General features: G+C 40.7%; 2 protein-coding genes across 3 annotated transcripts; both read right to left on the bottom strand.

Annotated features, from left to right (window-relative positions):
- Positions 1–646: 646 nt before the first annotated feature.
- On the bottom strand, positions 647–13,833 carry slf2 (SMC5/6 complex localization factor 2). Of its 2 annotated transcripts, none has more exons than XM_030106839.1 (20): positions 13,688–13,833; positions 12,541–12,587; positions 11,717–12,348; positions 8,215–8,260; positions 6,391–7,748; positions 6,175–6,257; positions 5,966–6,079; positions 5,702–5,869; positions 4,893–4,998; positions 4,719–4,806; positions 4,474–4,615; positions 4,297–4,381; positions 4,030–4,206; positions 3,754–3,848; positions 3,542–3,629; positions 3,301–3,411; positions 3,120–3,197; positions 2,926–3,012; positions 1,833–1,901; positions 647–1,725 (listed from the first exon to the last, which is right to left on the bottom strand). In XM_030106839.1, exons 1-20 carry the CDS (start codon positions 13,720–13,722, stop codon positions 1,405–1,407), a joined length of 3,930 nt encoding a protein of 1,309 aa, XP_029962699.1. In that variant the 5' UTR covers positions 13,723–13,833; the 3' UTR covers positions 647–1,404. The 2 variants fall into 2 exon arrangements, with proteins under 2 accessions (XP_029962699.1, XP_029962700.1); XM_030106840.1 differs by lacking the exon at positions 13,688–13,833 and having other exon boundaries at positions 11,717–12,159; positions 12,272–12,348; positions 12,541–12,584.
- Positions 13,834–15,979: 2,146 nt separating this feature from the next.
- LOC115399454 (phosphoglycerate mutase 1-like) lies at positions 15,980–19,222 on the bottom strand. The gene is made up of 4 exons (XM_030106841.1): positions 18,964–19,222; positions 17,591–17,865; positions 16,491–16,671; positions 15,980–16,151 (listed from the first exon to the last, which is right to left on the bottom strand). Exons 1-4 carry the CDS (start codon positions 19,100–19,102, stop codon positions 15,982–15,984), a joined length of 765 nt encoding a protein of 254 aa, XP_029962701.1. The 5' UTR covers positions 19,103–19,222; the 3' UTR covers positions 15,980–15,981.
- Positions 19,223–19,941: the final 719 nt, after the last annotated feature.

Raw genomic sequence — 19,941 nt, 5'->3', positions numbered from 1 at the left:
GCGGTGCGCTTAACGTTTGACCACACAGGACTTCCGGGGTTTACTCTAATGTCCAGAAAGTAGGCAAAAGAGTAAAATAAATAAACAAACAAACAAACAAATAAATAAATAAATAAATGGATAAATGAATACATAAATGTTAAAAGAAGACGGACGAGACACGTTCATGTTCCCCAAGAAAAGAGAAATGGAACTAATATTTAATTAAACCAGAAGAGAACTTATTTAAACAAACCTGGACTTTCATCTAGAGCCAGACTCCCACGTACATTCAACATATGATCTGTGCGTTTCAAACTAAACCCGAACTCCTAAAACAGACCTGACATGGAGTCTATAAACTCTTAATTTGGACCTCAGCAAGACTGAAAACTAACTCAGCAGAAGCAGATGATTCTATTAACAATTCACTGATGTCCTCAACTCATAAATACTCAACACAAGTACACAATTTGCACTGCTGATGGGTTAGGCTAACACAAATATTGCAAATTCTTCTTTGAGATATTTGTACCTAAAAACAAGCTTGCCAATAACTCGAAAAAGGAAAAAAAAATTCCATTGACCTTCCATAAAATGCTTTTCAAAACTTTAACAATTCAATATCAACACATAAAAAAAGCACCTCATTGACTGCTTGTTTTAATTTGCAAATACTTTATTTCCTGTATGTGGAAACTCCAATAATAAAATATTTTGAGTCATAAAAAAATACAAAACTAAATGTACAATGCAACAGTTTAATTACAATAATTCTATAAAATAAGTGAATATGCATCTTCAAAGATAACAATATATTATAGAATTAATAATACAGTGCTGACATATTTTAACATTTTGCAAAAGGAAAACGATGTGCTGATATACAAACAAATTAACTGTATTAAAATGTTTCACTTCAGTCTTTAAGTGGCATATGTTGTGTTGGCTGCCTTTTAGATTGTACAGAGAATTAATATGAATTGAGTTACCGTATTAATGTGACAGTTAACACTTTCTCCGATAAGAGAGCCAGCAGTTAATCAGTAGCAGTGTTACACTACCTAAAGATGACGTTTTCAAACAAAAAACAACCCCAAACTGGTGGATATGACACACAAGCACCCATATCTACACAAACTTTAAGGAGGAAGAACAACTTTCAATGCAAAACTTACACATCATAACAACAGCCTGTCTAGTGCAATATTAACAAAGAGTAAACAAGGATTCAGACTCTTTTAATAATTTCACATGGAGGTTTGGTTATGAACACAAATAGTGCAAAACTAAAAAAAAAAATAAAGCATCGGATATTACAGTGAAGGAAACCACTCCCCTAGAATCGCTGAGGCTAAACGACTTGGTGCCATCAGCTGGAACTTGTTCTCCATTGGTCCTTCATGCAACACAACCAGCTTCTCTTTACATCTCCACGGTCTGAGGCGTGCTGTCTGCTCCATTCCCCGTGTCAGGTGCTTCCAGGGTAAAACTGTCTGATGCTAGGTCACTTGAATCTTCTGTTCTGAATGAATCAGTTGTAGAACCGTGTTCTGTTTTATCAAGCTCTTCACCAAGTTCCATGTCCTCTTCTGGCTCCACTGTTTCCTTTTGCATCTCCTCGGGACTCTGTTCGGTTGGAGCGGTCTCGTCGACGTCCATTACAGCAGTCTCTTCGTTGCCTTGCTCCTCTTGGCTGCCCTCCGTCAAAGTATCCACAGGCTGCCAGTAATCATACAGCTTATTCTACAGGAAGAGAATTGAAAAAACAGCAATTTAAAAGTGAAAAAAAAAAAAACAAACCCACAGTGGATAAGAAGTATTTGAATGTTGTTTGTGTGTGGCTGGTTTACATGGAGAGGCCTGGTCTTCTGAAGGAGGATCTGCCACTTGGTGTAGATTCTGGCCACAAGATCTTTCACCTGAGGAGAGGGAGGAGGAGGAGGAGAGATGTCAATGTAATTAATGGGACCTCATATCTTATCTAAAGTAGGTTCAAATTCCCCAAATAATTGACAATGCTTCAAATACACATTTATAATACAGACTCTGTATTTAAGAAAAGTCAAAATACCCTATTTGTATGAATAGAAGACAGTTTTTTTCCTTAGAAATAGGCCTGAAAAAGTGAAGCCATTGTATATCTGGAGCATAAATGCAACAACACCTGGAGCTACACCAGCAAGGCAGGATGTGTGTGAGGACTAGGCCGAGGACACTGTATGTAACCAGACACGGAGTTCAACAACATTGAACAGTATGTACACGTGCTCTTTCCCTTTACAAGTTAAACACAGTAGATAACTCAATGCCTCTTAATAGAAAATTATAATCATGTCAACATTCAATACGATTTGGACCAAAATGGTACATTCTGCCACTAGTCATCCATAAAAAGACACTAGTTTGGACACATCTCATTCAATGCTTTTTTTCTTTTTTTACCCTGACAGTTTACATTATAGATTCTCACTGAAGACAAAAAAAACTGTGGATGAACACATACGTTCACAAAAAAGTGTGAATTAACTCTGCAATGTAAATAGTCAGGAAAATAAAGAAATAAACACTGAAAGAGAAGGTGTGTCCAAACGTTGTTTTGACTGACATAATTAAAAGCTGCTCAGTTAGTCATTTTGACAGATTATGATAATTAACATGATCTTTTCATAGCAGGGTTGTCCAAACTGATCCCACACCAAGTTTCTAGTAATGGTTTCTAACATGATGATAATCATTACAGGCAGACTCTATGTCTTTATGCTGAATCAATTTATTCACTGATGAATAAATTTACTTCAAAAAGTACAAGTTCTTCAAGCTCAGAAGCCTTCAGAAAAGCAAAACTGCATGTTTTCTATGTTTTTGTGCATCGTGCATATAGTTTTGTTTTTTCCTGCATTCAAAAAAAGACAAATAGAAAAATAAAACTGAACTCATACTCACTTTGCTCCGGTAAAGACATTTTTCACTCTCTCTGATGTCAGACTTGACGTGCGCCTCCAGCTCGAACGATAAATACAGGAGTTGCTCCTGACATTCAGAAACAAAAAATTGGTCATTTATTAGAGACTAAAGCATTGATTATATCATCAGCATCATGACTGAAAGCCCCGGAAATCAATCCTGTCCCACAATACCTTCTGCTGAGCTGTGAAGAACTGCAGATTGGATGCTTCGTTTGCTAAAGTCAGAAGACTGTAGCACAGGTAGTAAGCCTGAAACACCAGAAATGGTTTTATGAGAAAAAAGAAAAGAAAAAAAACTCAAATTGATTTTGGAGTGAAACCCTCTGAAACTTCACAGGAATCCCACGCTCACTTGTTGGTCGAGGGTGTTCTCCTCATCTCTGTGTCCGCTGCCGGAGTTCAGCAAGTCTCGGAGAAGGGAGGAGGGTTGCATGCGGAGAACGTACGGCCTCAGCTCAGAGAGCTAATCGCCACGCAAATGATAAAAAGGATTCCTTGCATTATAAATTACAACACTACTGTAAATATATTGACAATGTTTGTAAAGTCGGGCTCGAAAGTAATCGGAGCGCTTGAGAGAACAAAGGGATTACCTGAAAGTCGGCTTGTGTGGGTCTGTACGTGCAGTTTCCGTCCAACAATTTGGAGACCATAGACATGCTTAGATGCTGACGCAGTTGCCTTAAAAAAATACAATTTTTATATATATAAATATATATATATATGAGAAAAATGATCAAAAAAGTTCAAAATCTAAAATATAATTCCTGAGATGTAAACAAATATGCAAAATGTGACAACTTACCTTCCACGTTTGCTGTTGGGCAGGAGATGGATTAGATAGCACATGTTGTGATGATCATCTGTCAAATCGGTGAGGGCCACACAGATCTTGGGAAGCTAAAAATATTGAAGAAAAAAAAGGTAATACACTGGGTATACGACTTCACAAGATTAAAAAAAAATGGCTATACAGCAGATCCAAAACATTTTGAGGCTTTATTGAATGAATGAAAATATACATGCAACAGGAGAAAAACAAAAATTGCACCTTCATGCGTCACAGTGTTGATGTACTCACCATCTTGTCCCAGTCCGTGAAGTTGCTGACAATTCGACGGTGAAGAGGGTACAGATTCAAACTGGACAGGAGGATGAGCTGTGGGTCCAGGCTGATGCGGCTCAGCACGGTGAGCAGCAGCAGCAGCTCCTCATCGCTGTACGCACGAGGGCACAGGCCCAAACTGCAATGCAAATACTGCAACAACAAAAAAACAAAAATAATAATAATCACAAGTGATCAGTGCTAATGTTGACATTCTGCTGCAACATTCCTGCTGTGTTATACCTTGAATACATTGTTGTAGTTGTGATCAGAAAAAACACTCTGTTCCTCGTTGAAGGAACTCTCCCTTTTGACATAGACATCCTCCCTGCAAGCAAAAGTGACACTTGAACCTGAAAAACATCTTTAAAACAAATTGCAATTGAGTGAATGAGTGACGGCCAAAGCTATGCTACTCACAACAGGTCTCCTTCTGTGAACAAAGGCTGTAGATTCTCAAAAGGGTAGAGGGTAACAAATGCAGCTCCCATGTTCAGCAGAATGAGCGTCACGTCGGCTAAACTGGGCACCCACACCCTGAACTGATGACTGCCGTTCTTCTCTGAGGACGTCAACGGGCAGAAAGAAACACGTATGAAATTCACACTCGTCGATAAAATGGAAACTCAAACGTTAGAGGGAAGAAAAATTTTAAAAAGGGTAACCTCTCTCATAAGCAGCAGTCATAGCAATGTCGAACAGGGCCTGGAGCATGCCGTCAGACGCCAGTCGGTCACTGTGGATGGACATCATCTGGAGAGACCATCAGATCATCAGGACCAAGCTCATGAGCACGACAACAAAACCACCGCCGCGTGCTGGATGTGTGTCGCGCACACCTTGAACAGAAACCGTGTCACCGGAGTTGGACAAGGGGACTGATAGTCATATCCCTCCTGGAACAATCCGATGGCCACATACAGTCTCAGCTGGGCCGGGCTGGACCTGATGTACAGACAGGAAACAGAAATGGAGAGAGATTCAGCTGTCTGAAGGTGTGTTCGCGGTCAACTGAGGCAGCGCTGTTCGGTGGTACTCTGCTTTGTAAGTAAAGGCTAACTGTCTAGATTAAAGCAAGTTAAGAAATTAAGAGTGCACCAGAGAGCAAACCGGGAACACTTCTACCTTCTAGCGAGTATGAAGGTCTTATTTCATTTGTTTGTGCAGAGCTGGTACATAATCAAAAAGAGTAATGCTGTCAGACAAGAACGAGATAAGCGAAAAACCTGAAAAGCAACATTGCATATGAACAAGTACATTAATCTGCAGAAGAATTCTGGTGGCATCTCAAACCAAAGCTCAACAGCTTATTAAGGACTGAGGAACAAAATCCATTCTCCTTCTAGACACATACAGGAGAATGTCTTGGTCATAATGAAGTTCTATTCTGAGATCAGCTTTGAATGGTTGTATCGAGTGCTTTCCAATCACTCGATATCACTGAGCAGCACACATTACATCAGTAATACTGTCTCTCTCCTGTAGTCTGTGCTCTCTCTGTTCAGATGTGCCTTCCGGTCCGATCTCTGGCCACACAGCTACAAGTTTGTGATCTGAGCCTCCTGCTCTCATCAGTCTGCAGCCAGTATGAACTTTTCCCACTGATGAGAAGTCGACTGATCTGTGTCCACAGAGAAGTGCAGCTCACCAAAGCATTGTTTTTTGTGCCGTCCCCTGTGGATTGACCATGCAATGCCGAAGCTGGAGCGTATCCTGGTCAAAGATCCGGCCAACCTTCTCCACGTTGAACACCACTTCTCCTGGGGGCATTTCTCTGATGGTGCTGGACGTCAGCGAGTAGCGCTGCAGGAACCTCCTGCAAAACAAACGGCAAAAAAGTACAAGCCGCTTAACAATTACAAAGTATATCGCAATGACGACACTGGCGTTGACATGCCTGTGTGCGCCTTACTGTTCTTCAGAGGAGATGCCCTCCTCTTGCTTTTCCTCCACTTCCTCATATTCAGCTATCCTCAACAGGTCCTCCTTACATGCAGTGAGATGTTCCATTTCCATCTCTTTGGCCCTGATGAATTCAAAGAAGAGAATGTGACGTCCGCTTTGTGCTGAGAACGCAGCTTAAAGTAAATGTTAACAGGTGATATTTTCTAACAGCTGTACCGCTTATTGGTGTGCATTTCCTTCAAAATGTTATCTAGATTGTTCCTGTAGATGTCTGGCTTTGTGGTTGTCGGCAACAGATTCTGCAGAAAGAAACACGATATATTTAAAAACCAAACATGCTAAAAGGTGAGATTCACAGTTTTGAATCACAGCATGATTACTGTCATGCAGAAGTAACTTTATGCACACAAGTGCAAGTTCTGAGAAGCTTACATGTTTTGTTTGTGAGCTGTGATGTCCGGGCGTACTGGGCTCTGAAAAGGCTCCCTTTTCCGGTGTGTCCGGAGGCTTGGTGGCGCGCTCGATTATTTCCTTAAAGGAAATCAGCTGCTCGTCCTCGCTGCTTTGAGAGCTCTGCGTCACATCGAAGTCCAGAGCCAAGCTCAAGTCCAGGTCGAGGTCCATCGCGACAGGGTCCTCTTCAATCACATGCTTTCTGCTCCTCTCGCTGGCCTGCGTTTCCTCTTGCGGATGCTGAGAGCTCGGGGCAGAACTTGGTTCAGAAGCAGTGGTGTCTGCCGCCGTGTGAGAACTCACTCTGTTGGAGACGGGCAAAATGGCTTTACTGTCAACTTTAACGCTCTTTTTCTTCAGTTGCACACCAGAGCGAGGGACGGGGCCGTTATCCAGTTTGGTGGACGGGGGAGAAATTTTATCAAGCTTTACTCGCTTTGGAGATGAACTGTGCGGAGAGCTGTGCGAAGACACGGGGGCTGGAGCGGCACTTGGCGTTTTGTGGCATGACGATACGGGCGCCGGGGTGCTGGAGCTCGGTGTGGCGTTGGAAGTGGGCGTCTTGTCTGCCACTTCCACAGTCTTCAACTTTGAAGTCTTTCGCGGGAAGTTGACGACGTAAGTGTGGGGATCGGGGGTGAATAGCTCCTCTGTGTCGTCGGGCAAGACCAGATGTTTGCGTGCGCGTGGAGCTTTAGATTTTTCCACTGAGGGCCCATTGGACGAAACTGAAGTTAGTTTCGAGGCTGGCTTCAGATTGTTGCCGTCTGATTTTTTTCTCTCCACATTTTGATGACTTCTGTTCACGGGCTTAGCTGCTGAAGCTGAGGTAGTGTTTGCAGAATGACTCGAGCGGTGGCTGGGAGTGGAACAACTACTGTCTTTCCTAGGAAGCTGAGGGGAAGAGTGAGATTTATCAGTTTTGCTGTGGACCCCAGTCCTGTTTTTCAGCCTGTCTTCACCGGATTTTGGAAGTGAAGGCGACCTTATCGTCAGTACGCCCGTTACAGTGGAATCTAATAAGGCTTGTTTTGCACCCATCGTTGGAGGTGTGTGTGCCCAGCGTTTGGGTGACGACGTGCCGTGTGACTGTTTGTGTTTGGTTAAGGACGTCGGATCCGAGCACGCTGACCGTTTACATGCATCTGACCGCAGTTGGCCGCCTCTGGCTTTGAGTGCCTGTTCCAGGCGCGAAGAGTCCAGAAAATTCCCTTGTGAGTCCCCAGCAGTGGGTTTAGCAGTTTGTGAGTCACCAAACTTTGGACTTCCAAGATGCAGGCTCTTGCTGGTCGCGCAATCCAAGTCGTTCTTGTGGGACGAAGCATTAATCTCTACAACTGAAGACAGAAGAAGGCACATGTGATACATTTTTGTTGAATTTACTGTCAGTGTTCAGCAATGCAGGTGTAGAGCGGATGTAGGCCTATAGTACAGACTGACAATACGTCACATACTGGGTAGATAACAATCAGTCAGATTAAATTGTAATTAATTCCATTTAGAACTGTATAAAATTTTATAACTCAAGCTTAGAATCAGTTTTAATATTAAAAACAAGTGTCAAAAGCACCAGGTATTTATGTTGAGAGCAACAATTCAAGGTCGCATTTTTTTTAATAATAGGCAAAAAAGAGACAATACCGCTACTTCAGACTGCACAAAGTGTTTTCAGTCGATGTAACAATAAGAAAAATGTATAAATGATTGGAAAAGACACAAAATATGTTATAATATGTAAGACAGCTATATGACCAACAGCAATAATAAGTAGAGTAGAGACTGAATATACTTGAACAAAATTACCTGGAGTCACATTGTGGTTTGAAGTTGTGCGTTCACTTTGTTGGCACTACACAAGAAAAAAAAAAAAAAGCGTTACTCCTGGGTCAGCTCATGAGGAGAAAAACGTGAGTTTATTTAATTTATTAAACAGATTAAACTCGTTTTGCTCTGTCTGGCGATGTGCTAAAGCTTGTCAGGTTTCCTCAGAGTAAAATAAACACCTTTTTTTTAAGTAACTGCATTAGAACACAACAAGTGTAAGCTGAAATCTGGTGTGAAGCCCTGGAAGCAGAATGAATCCAACTGAAAAGCAGGTTTTGACACATTATTCACTAAAATCTGTCTCAATGTAATTGAAATTTTAGTTGAACGTGCAGGGCATCAGAAGCACTGTGTCTCTGAAGCAGATTGCAACTCAAGCCTCATTCATTTCTTCTGTGGGTGAGATCCTAAATCTAAAAATTCCACAACACTCCCTGGAAAACACTGCACTGCACTCATCACTGTGCACTGTTTTTCATTTATGCCACAGAATATTGATAGCAAAAACTGTCCAAAATGATTTTTTACAATCCCTTGGTCCAAAGCATTAGCATGGTGTGGAAACAAAGCAACGTAGAGAAACATGTTTCTGTTTCCCTGCAAATGTGTTCTGGATTAAGGAATAACATAAATATCAAGATTGTTGAGGGCTTGTGAGCTTCAACCATCCAGCTGTAGTCCATTTCTGAATCCTGATCTGTGCTACAATATCACAGTCACTGTTGCATTTTTTTGTTACGCTGTGATTTCGTATGGGGATTTTGGGGCCTTGAACTTCAAGCAGAAACTAATTTGGAGGACACCACAGCAGCTTCTTCTGGATTACAACTGAATACATAAATACAAAAAAACCCAAAAATGATTGAAGTGATCAATACAGTCTACAGCACCCGGCAGGTTTTTAACAGGAACAATCTTCAAGTGAGGAGTTCTGTTTGAGTCGCCCAAAAGCAACAAGTGTCACACCAGACTAAAACTTGGACAGTTTGACTGTCGGGTGTGCCAAGATCAGATCATGACTTTCAGGACAGGGTGACTGAAAATTTCATGTTGCCAAATTCCCATGTATGTTGGTGCAACATGTACTTGAACACCTCTTCTATAATGAAGCAGCAATGATTTGTAGTATCCGTACACCATTATCGCGTAAAAAGGCAACGAACGCAGGTACCCAAATCCGCATTTTTTAAGGGGACGGACACTACAACATGAAGATGCATCCTATTGAGACCAACTGCTGGGTGTTCATAATGGTACTGATGGTGTCTTTCTTACATGTTTGTGACCCAAAGTAATCGTTTCGTGTTACAGAACGCCAAAATGCAAGAAACTTGCAAAATATTAACTGATTTTATGAGTAATTTCACAAAATGTAAAAATTTCATGCCGTCAATAGACTATATCTACCCCCATTGTTCGTCAGAGTGAAATCTCACTGCTTTAATTTAGTTGAATATCAAACAACAACCTTTCAGTTTCTCCATTTAAACATTTATTCCTCATTTAACTATGTTCCTTATCAATTGTAGCTTAAGTAACGATTCACAAGAAAAGGGGGGACAGACGCTACACCTGATGACATATTCGTACAAGGACCATTTAAACAGTGATCTCAATGGGACTGATGGTGTTTTGATGGTGTTTTCTCATCTACAGTCTTCGCCATGCGTGACGAGAGTCATGCGTCGATTCAAGAGCTGGCCAGATCTGCCACAGAATGTGATGATGAGAATCACAATTGTGTCCGTCCCCTCCTGACCTTCATGTTTTGTTGGAGATTACTGAATGTTTTATTTAGTTTTGGAACAATGCGGCTTTTATTTTTGTATCAAATATGAGCAGATAAATTAGTTCTAACTGTTACATCCGACAATTTCGCGACAGGATTGGAACTCAAAAATGACTACTGCCTTTGTGTGGCTATATCTTGATTTCTTGGTACAATAGCATTTATTCTGCCATTATTAAAGTTAATCTGAACCAAGGTGAACATGGCAAACGCATTTTGAAGAAATTGTGCTTCAACAATAAACAATGATAAATAATGCACCAATTACAACTGGTAATTGAAGGTCAGAGAATAAGAGGGGACGGACACTACTCAGGGACGGACACTACAAAGCGACTAATGTGGCCCCGATTTCAAAAATTACATGGAGAATCATGTTTTTAAACATATAGTTGCTATTCATTAAGCAAAGATGCACGTATGAACAACCATAGTTCCCCAATCCTTCTTGCTATTACATGTGCATCAGGACAGAACATTCGGGGGACGGACACTACACATTATACGAATTGAGGGATTAGTGGGGAGTTTTTCGCATTCACCATATTTGGTGATAAAGACTGGTCATATTTCTATTAATTACAAACAAATGCACATAATAAACCCATAATTCCTAATATATCTTCTTGGAGTGGTTGGAAATGTGACAAATAAACAACATTATTGGGTCTTAAACAAATTTCTGTAACAGCATATTGGTTCGCCAGATCTGGCATCATTCAGTCAAATGTGGCTCGATCTTCACAAAACAACCTGCAAAACAAACTAGAGACATGCTGTTATTAGGCATTATTCAAATAACGTGGCCATAACACATTGGTAATATTTTGTTTAAAACATAAATCATTATCTCTTTGCAATGGAATTCCGTAACATGAAAAATGACCCTTCAATACATTAATTTGTGGCAAATAATTTCCAACAGTTTTGCCGAAATCAGTGACAAACTGATTTTTGTAGTTTAGTTACATGCTAGATTGAAAGCAATATTGGTCACAAAACCTAGGCATTGGGTTTCAACACAAATAATTGCTGTAACACTGCCCTTAGGGAAAATATCATCTGATCTTGGCACACCCGTAACCATGCTTAAATTAAAATAATTGCTTTTTGTTGGTTTGTTTGTTTTTTAAAAACAATGTGTTAGCTAGCCAGTTACCTGCTCCTTGTTTAGGCTTTGGCCTAACGCCACGTAAATGCTGCTGTCATGTGACTTTTTTTTTTTTTTTGTCTTTACATGTACAAAAAGATAAATACAATAAACAACCAGAGGGCAAACCTGCTAAAACTAAGACATATAGTATCCTCATTTTCTTTATCATAAATTCAGCATATGTTGTACATTGTTTTTTCCACATTTACATCTACCTTTATCTTAATTCTAGGATGCAGTACGCAACCACATTAGGGTGCTCTGGTAGCTGGTGGGGGTCAAGGGTCACAGCAGCGACATGTCTGCTGCTGTGGGATTCAAACTTGCGAACTTCCGAACCCAAGTCCGCTTTTCAAGCCCCGAGGCAGCCACTGCCCGCGAATCCATTAATCAACAAACCATTTCAGGAGTTAAGAACCAGTTGACCATAAATAACTATTTGTTGCAGCCCCAGTCACAGGCAGCATGTTCAGCTGTACAGTTCACCTGAAGACATGTAGTTAAGTTTCACCCATATGGAAATGAAGAGCAAATCGTACCTTGTCAGAGTTGTGTCCTTGTGCAGATTTGTTTTTGGTTCCTGAGTTCGACAAAGCAGCCTTGGATTCAGGCACCTGATCCACATGGATGCGAGAGGACGGTGAGTCATTCTTTGATTTCCTCCCAAACTGAGGGGACGCAGGGTGGGGGGAACCTGGATTTGAGGGCTGTAGCACGGAAGGACTGTCACCATTGACTGGTGTAACTGGAACAAGCCCCGGCACAGTTTGCTCCCTGTCGTGCGGTGGTCCCACTCTGTCCCTTGACATTGCATGGGGCTTGTTTGATGAGTTCAAAATATGGTTTGGTCCACTTAAAGTAAGTCCTGGGGGTTGAATTGAGTGATTTGAAGAACTCAGTCTGTCCTTTGGCTTTGAATGAAGTCTATTAACAGGGGAACCAGTCGGGCTGCTGGGGATACATCCTTTAGGTGGAACCTGCCCTGAAAAATGAGTAGGGTGCCGTTGTACGCCTGGTTTTTCTTTGCAGCACAGTTCAGGTCTTGAGTGTGATAATATTTTCCTGGACGGTGGAGGAGACAGCTGGTTCGGTACCTGAGAGAGCTTCATTGGAATCTCCTGGTGAGAAGATGTGAAATGTAGGGAGCACTGCTGACCTCCAAAGTCCTTCACTGAAACACAGACAAAAAAATGATGTTTTTATTATGAAACGTTTGATCTATCCTGGATCTCAAGTGAACAAATAAACCCTGATCAAAAACTGATTGATCTAAGAACAGACAACATTTCCTTCAGTTATTAGTACAATTAAAAATAAACAGTCATTAAAATGTAATTCTCAAGGAAACCAATCCTTGGCTCACCTTTATTTTTCTTGGAGATTGTATTCTTCTTGTAATCAGCAAGTTTTCTGTCAGAAAACAGAACAAAACCGTTACATTTTGACATATACGTGTTGATTTTATCACCCTGGCAGTGCATGGTGATCACAGATGACAACCCGAGCAAGAGCTGTCCACCAGCCGCTCAAAGCAAAATAGACATCTGGCTTGTCAGGAAGTTTCTACTCCTCCACCATTTACCGATCACGCTATAGTACCTGGGGGGACACCACATGTCCTGCTGCAAATATTCCAAAGCTGATGTCTCTGAACCCAAAAAAAAAACAAACAACAAAAACAAACAAACAAAAACAAACCAAAACAACTGGGATGACAAAACAACTGAAACTAACTGACAGCTGCAGCGTGAATGAATGGTGTCTGCCAGAACGCTCAACTAGAAACCCCCCCAATGAAAACCTTATATAATACATCAATATTTACTAAGTTATGGAAGCATGATGTGTATTTTGGATTTGATAACTCACGGATGAGGACAGTCATTCTGACAGGCTGACAATATTTTTATATATTGCATTTCAACAAAAAAGAACTCTGAAAGGTAAATGATGAACACGATTTCACACATTTTGGCATCTTGTATCAGGATCTTAATCCTGATGGGAGCGAAGTGGGGAGATGTTACCACAGACTCATTTCAAGCTGCTCCCCTGGGTGACATGGGTGAGTTTTGTATTTTCAAGTAATTGCTTTCAGTTTCGCCCACAAATAACGATTTGTGTATATATATATGATCAAGCTATAAATACAGCCAAAAACGAACACCCTAAATGCTAAAACAAGCAGTCCACTGCTCGCTATGTGATTACTAACATTTACGAGGCGATCGATTCCTGACGGGGTAACTACACCTGCACGACACAAAGTCAGTAGTTTTGACAACATGACAGTATTAATGCCTTTCATGCCACGACATTCACTCTCACGGTTTTGTTTAAGAAACGATATACTCAGATAAGTATATTAAGCATGTGGTCACTGCACTCCTGCAGCTGGCTAATGTAGTTATATACAGCAGTTTCAGGAAGTGTTTAGCTAGCTAGCTAGCCGGCTAATTAGCATGCAACATAGCAATGTGTTACAAAACCACGTTTTTCAGCAACCTTACCGCGTGTTCCCTTGATTTTCTGTTGCTTTCCTCATTGTGCGGGCTGTGAATGTTATACTTGGCTACATAGAGCGCCTCGCCGCAGAATTCCAGCGCTAAAAACTCATCTTTGCTCCCGCCTGCACTTGCTTGACCCACAGCGTGGAAATGCATCATGGGAAATGTAGTTTAACTGCGCACTGCAACGATTAAAAGAGACAGGCACATCGGTTTTTGCGGATTTTTAATTTTTTTTTATCCTTTTATATTCTGGCCTTAAACGCTTTGTTTAAATGTATTTCCATTTATTTCCTTGAAAAGCACTGTGAACTGCCTTGTATCAGAATGATGCTTTATAAATACATTTGCTTTGCCTAAAAATGACACTATGTATATATGTATTTAAAGTTTAAAGATGCTTTAATTAATTGATTTTTCTTATAATGAATTTTATTGAACAACAAGTATACAACATTATAATATATTGTATTTTGTTAGAGAATTTACATCTGCATATGAAAATTTAAATTAAAAGAATGAGAAGGTTTATTCCAAAAAAGTAATTGTCATAATTTCTGGGAATATTAGAAAAAAAAAGAATAAAACATTTTACAAATCGCAGTGAGAAGTCCTTGAAAATATGGGCAATTATGAATCTGCCAAATTATTTCCAGAATCTCTGCGTGAAAGAGCAGTGCCAGAAGAGACCAGGTATAGTTTCTGGATGATTCTCAAAAAAATTGCAATTAATATTTATGTCATTTTTAAATTTTAGTATATAGACACTTTGTGGATGTAAGCATACTTTTTTAATCCCAAAATAGGATTTAATCATAACAATGTGAAAATGTTCAGTCTCAGAAAACAAACGAACAATGAAGCTTAAAAATTTAGGATTAAGTCAAAATTTTACATTCATGTTCAAACTGTTATCTTTATACTTGTCTTGTTATCATTTATTGAATTGTTTCACTTTACTTGTAATTTCTTCAATGAAACACTTTCATTTTTCAGTATTTGAGTGACTTAAATGACCTTTTTTATTCTAATTTTATGAAAATAATATTAAAACCTTATTTTTTTTACATGACATTCTTACGAAAAATAGCTAGAAGAATCAGTTAAAATCCTACCAGTAAATACGTGTGTGGAATTCACCATTTCATTACTCGTAAAGGTTAATGTTATGCAACTTCACTTACAAGTAGTCAAAGCCATGTCTTATACTTGAAAAAAATGAAATACACAAACACACATGTTTTAGATATGCCCGCATGACACATTTATTAGAGCTGAGATTTTTGGGAATAATTACCCAACTCAAAGGGACTTACACTTGGTAACACCATCAACACTGTAAGACACAAAAGGAATGATCCATTCACAGATTTATTTATTTTGGTCAACAACACTGCAGCTGCTTTTTTCAGGCTGCAAGTCCAACGGGAGGCATTCAGTGTAGGATGAGGCACATAAATACTATGACAAAGAAAAAACAGCAGGTCAAAGATGGCCCAGCACAGTAGACAGTTAAACTGAAGAGTTTTAGTTTTACTGTAAATGTTGTTTCACTGCAATATTTTGAAGCTAGCACTGAATCAGTGATGTAGACCGTGTAAAGAAAAAAAATAAAATCATCAGACACAACAACATGCAAGAACACATTTACAAACACATACAGGGGAATAGAAGTTAGTCTTTATGGTCCCATATTGTTCTCAAGAGATTGCAAAATGTCATCACCTTAGTGGAGCCAAGTATATCTGCACCCTCAATAACAGGGTCACTGAGTGCTCTCTCCTTCCAAGCCGTGGTTAATTCTTGCAGGTTCTTAGTTGACAGAGCAGACTACTGCTTCGTGTATACTTCAAATAAACATTTGTAGCTTCTTTTCTTCAGCTCAAAAGCTCACACAAACATGGCATATAGTAAGCATCAGTAACTGAAGGCCTCCTCTGTTTGATTAGCAGTGTTAGGACTCACTAATTACAGACATTATCAGTAATTACATTGTAAAGACAATCCCTACAGGGGCAGTGTTGTTTATATCAGCCGAGAGCATGCAATTTTATTTTATTGCACCATTGTAGTAACATTTATTTAAAATCTCTTGAGAGCTTTGGCCCCCCGTGACTCAAACAAACCTCAGTTGTTCACATCCTACTGTTGTGAAGTTGTCTATGACGACACTCTTCTGTACTTTCATCACATATTACAACCCAAAATAAATTAGGATTCAGGAAAAACACTAATCAGAGGCCAGTTTTTCGGGATGACCTGGACCTACGGTGCACAGACAGGGCCTTTCTGTTGCTTTACTTCTTGGCCTTTCCCTGAGCAGCTACAGCCTCCATGGCTTTGCGTACGGTCTCCTCGTCTCCCAGGAACTGCATGGGCTTCACGGGCTTCAAGTTCTTGTCGAGTTCATAAAGGATGGGGATTCCTGTGGGCAGGTTCAGCTCCATGATGGCTTCATCTGACATTCCTGCAGGCGGAAACACACAAGGAAACACATGAAATCTCATTTAAACACAATATAAACTGTCCATCCATCTATCTTCTTTGAAGCTCAATCCAGATCAGGGTTGTGGGGTTATGCTGAAGGTGGGGGTCATCCGTCCATCACAGGGCAGAGAAAAACAACCAGACACACTCAAACTCAAGCCGACAGTCATTTTAGAGTGAAAATTTAACCTCAAATGTGTGTTTTCAGACTCTGTGAGGAAACCAGAGCACAAACAGAGCATGCTGCAGCAGTAGACACTTTATATTTATTTATCATAATAAGTTGCCTATACAGGACTAGTTAACGTTAACCACCCACCCTCCAGGTGCTTGACAATCCCCCTCAGACTGTTTCCATGGGCGGCAATGAGGACTCTCTTTCCCTGTTTGATCTGAGGAGCAATTTCCTCGTTCCAGAAAGGCAGAGCTCGAGCAATAGTGTCCTTCAAGCTCTCACAGGAAGGCAGCTGGTCCTCCGTTAGGTCTCCATAGCGACGATCCTGCAAAAAGCAAGTGACACAAGTTTACCAGAGAGAGTAGAAACAGTCAAGCAATGCTCGGCCCTTTTCAATTGTATTTCATTTTTGATCAACTCTTTCCTGAGAACAACGAAATACCATCTGTTTGTGCCTGCAAAGTCAGGTCCTCTAGAGATCAAAGATCTGGACTGCAGTCCAGAGAGACTGGCTTCACCTTCATCCAAAGCCAGAGTGAGGAAGAGTCATAAAGACATTGTGAGGGATGTAAGAAAAGCTGCAAATTATTTCCATTTTATACAATGTAAAAAAATGTAAAAAGTACATTAAATATGCTCATTTTTAGATTCTACCTGTATTCATTTTTAGGTTTTAATCATTTTAATGATCCAGTCCAATAGTTATTCAAAGTGAACCCTGAATCAGACAGAGATGGATGCTGTGCAACAAGCAATTCTTTCTTCCAGTTGCGGTTCTGCTGTCATTGGGGACTACAGACAAGCACATCTTCACTGTAGATTGCCAACGTCTAGAAAAGAACAGCTCGCCTCCACTTTGACCTTTGAACCAATTGCAGAAGAACTCATCTTGTGAGTCATATATTAACTAACGCTGGACATGCTGTTGGGCAATCACATGAAGGTCTCTGGTCTCAAATAGTAAAAAAACATCACATTGCTAAAGTGAGTGAAATATTTAGATGATTAACTATGTTGAAGACTCAAAGACATACCACTGACCTTGAATTCACTATCTACTCTCTTAACAGTCGTGTGGCTTTGTGCTGATTCTGCAGGTTACAGCTGAGGTCATGCCTCTTCTTTGTTAAAGCTCATGGAGGGAGTTGATCAAGTCGGTCAATATGTACCAAACCAATCTCTGTCTGAGAGGCCAGCAAAGTTCTGTGGTTGCGTGTATATGCACTGCAGATAAGAAATCTTACCTTGCTGATGATAGTGTAGTAGTCGTGCTCTGGGCCCATGGGAGGAGGGGGGATATCAAAGGAGCGCCTCCAGATCTTCACCTGGGCCTCTCCGTGCTTGGCAGCCGTCTCGGCCTTGTTCAGCCCGGTCAGGCCTCCGTAGTGACGCTCGTTGAGCCGCCAGGTCCGATGCACGGGTACCCACATCTGGTCGATGCCGTCCAAGACCAGCCACAGTGTCCTGATGGCCCGCTTCAGCACTGAGGTGTAGCAGATGTCAAACTCGAAGCCGGCATCTGTGAGTTAAAGAGACGGAGGGACACACGTTTTTTTTTTTTTTTCCTCCACATGCTTTTGCTTGTGTCATACAGTCATGGCATCTCCAAAATCATGCGTTCAAAATAATAATTAGATTATTTTACACAGAAATACAATAAAGTAATAAACACCTTAGAGAAAAGTGTCCAAAGCAGACTGAAATTACAAAGTGACATCTCACAGCACTGAAAGCTTCAACTTCCCCTGAGAACAAGATAAAGTCTTCAACTTCCTTTTAACTACGATCTTAATCTAGTTTCCAATGACAAGCATATTGACCACACAAAACATCTTTTCACCACATACTTCCTACATTCTGTCAGGGGTATCAGGAGGAAGTTCATAAATATCTCTGAATTCTGTTGTTTTTTTAAGTGAACAGCCAGTTAAATGGACATACTGACACTTTGTTTTTCTGACAGATGTTCAAGTAGCATGACCTCTAATCTGCACACAAAATATTTCTTAAACTAGTATGTTTGTGAAGCTGTTTTACTCTCCATATTATCATATTGGAAAATAAAATCAGAGATGCTGTCAAAGCTAACCACCAAAATAGTTTTTTTTTCTAACAAATAGTTTAGTTTTTTGTTCATTCCATGTTTGATTCTTTTGGCACCATTGCCTGTGGAAAAATGATTATCTTACCCATAATATAACATGCAAAATATTCTCTGAGAAGCCTATGCGTACCCTTGGTTACATAATGATATATTATTTTCTCAACTACAGCTGCATTTATATATAAACAGATGAGACATACTTTGACTATAGGTCATTTTAAGTCTGATCTATGCATCTCGACGCTGGGACAGATATCCTCTTTTTGGAAATAAAGAATATCACCATCCTAAAGTACTGGTATTACAGAGGTGTGATGCGCGGTGGCGCATTGCTGTGCAGCCCCGCAGCAGACATCTCTGCCGCACGTCCGCACAGTGCACTGGCTCAGGAGGGGGCGGATCTCTGCACGACCTGATGCATGCACTGCCCGTTATTATGCAACCGACTGGAGCCGATGGCAAGTCAAGAGATGTCACACTCAAACGGAGAGAAAATCCACGTTTCTTCCTCACCTTTCAGGGCCTGTCCACCCCTCCTGGCCTCCTTTTCCCCGGTCACGCTCAGATCCGCATCGAACCAGCCGCAGAACCTGTTCTCCTGGTTCCAATTGCTCTCCCCGTGACGGATCAGCACCAGTTTATAGGCAGCCATTGTCGATAAGTAGAAAACTCAACTGAGAATGTATAAATATATGTTTTTAACAGGTGTTAAGGGCTGCTGAAGGATGGACTGTGAACTCGGTGGAGGTAGAGGGTCCGCTGACTGCCGTCAGGCCCTTTTATTCTCTGGATTGGTTACTCCGTGTACTTCCGGGTTTCTACAGCCAATGAGATTTCTTCTGATGACGTAGATTTATTGTCAACCAATGGAAGGGGTGGGCGTGAGCGGAGGGGACTCCTGACCTTCATGTTGGACATTGTGCTTCTATCTGTCTATCTATCTAAATGTAAGGTGTATATATGCAAGAATAAAGCATCCCTGAAACCAAGAGTTTGAAACAAGTCCACCTGCTTCGTCAATTATTATTGTCTTTATCAAACTGTTGCTTTCTTTGTTTTTAACATGTCAACAGTTGGCCAACTACTGTTCTTCGCTCTGATTACAATAAGCTTCAGCCTCTGTGTGCTCAGTGATAGCTGTGGTGCCAGCGCAACAGTGGTTTATCTCCAGTGAGGTGTGGAAGGGAAAAGGGGAGAAGAATGGTGTTTGCAAGTCAAGAGTACATTTGCAAAATAGCTTTTTTTTTTTTTTGTTGAAAGGCTGATACTGGAGGTGTGACATGTTGAATAATGTGTGACAAAGCAGCATGCTCCTCTTGGTTAACCCCGAAGGGCCTCGACTACTTTTCATACTAGCAGAGACACTGTCCACTTTCTTTACCAGGTGCAAATTTATGTCACTGAAGTAAAAACTTGACTTGATGTCTCCAGAGAAGGTGTAAAATTCCCGATCTCATTTAATTTTAAATATTAGGAACAGCAAACATAAAA

Source organism: Salarias fasciatus, chromosome 13 (assembly GCF_902148845.1).
Source record: "Salarias fasciatus chromosome 13, fSalaFa1.1, whole genome shotgun sequence".
In the NCBI taxonomy this organism is placed as follows: domain Eukaryota; kingdom Metazoa; phylum Chordata; class Actinopteri; order Blenniiformes; family Blenniidae; genus Salarias; species Salarias fasciatus.
Note: the sequence above shows the minus strand (reverse complement) of the source record. Positions and strands in the feature narration are given on the sequence as shown.

Coding starts and splice junctions, on each gene's coding strand:
- slf2 (XM_030106839.1), bottom strand. CDS start 13,722: ATGAGGAAAGCAACAGAAAATCAAGGGAACACGCG. Junction 12,588..13,687: donor GAAAATCAAGGGAACACGCG/GTAAGGTTGCTG, acceptor GTTTTCTGACAG/AAAACTTGCTGATTACAAGA. Junction 1,726..1,832: donor AGAAGACCAGGCCTCTCCAT/GTAAACCAGCCA, acceptor CTCTTCCTGTAG/AATAAGCTGTATGATTACTG.
- LOC115399454 (XM_030106841.1), bottom strand. CDS start 19,102: ATGGCTGCCTATAAACTGGTGCTGATCCGTCACGGGGAGAGCAATTGG. Junction 17,866..18,963: donor GGGTGGACAGGCCCTGAAAG/GTGAGGAAGAAA, acceptor TTTAACTCACAG/ATGCCGGCTTCGAGTTTGAC. Junction 16,672..17,590: donor ACTACACTATCATCAGCAAG/GTAAGATTTCTT, acceptor TGCTTTTTGCAG/GATCGTCGCTATGGAGACCT.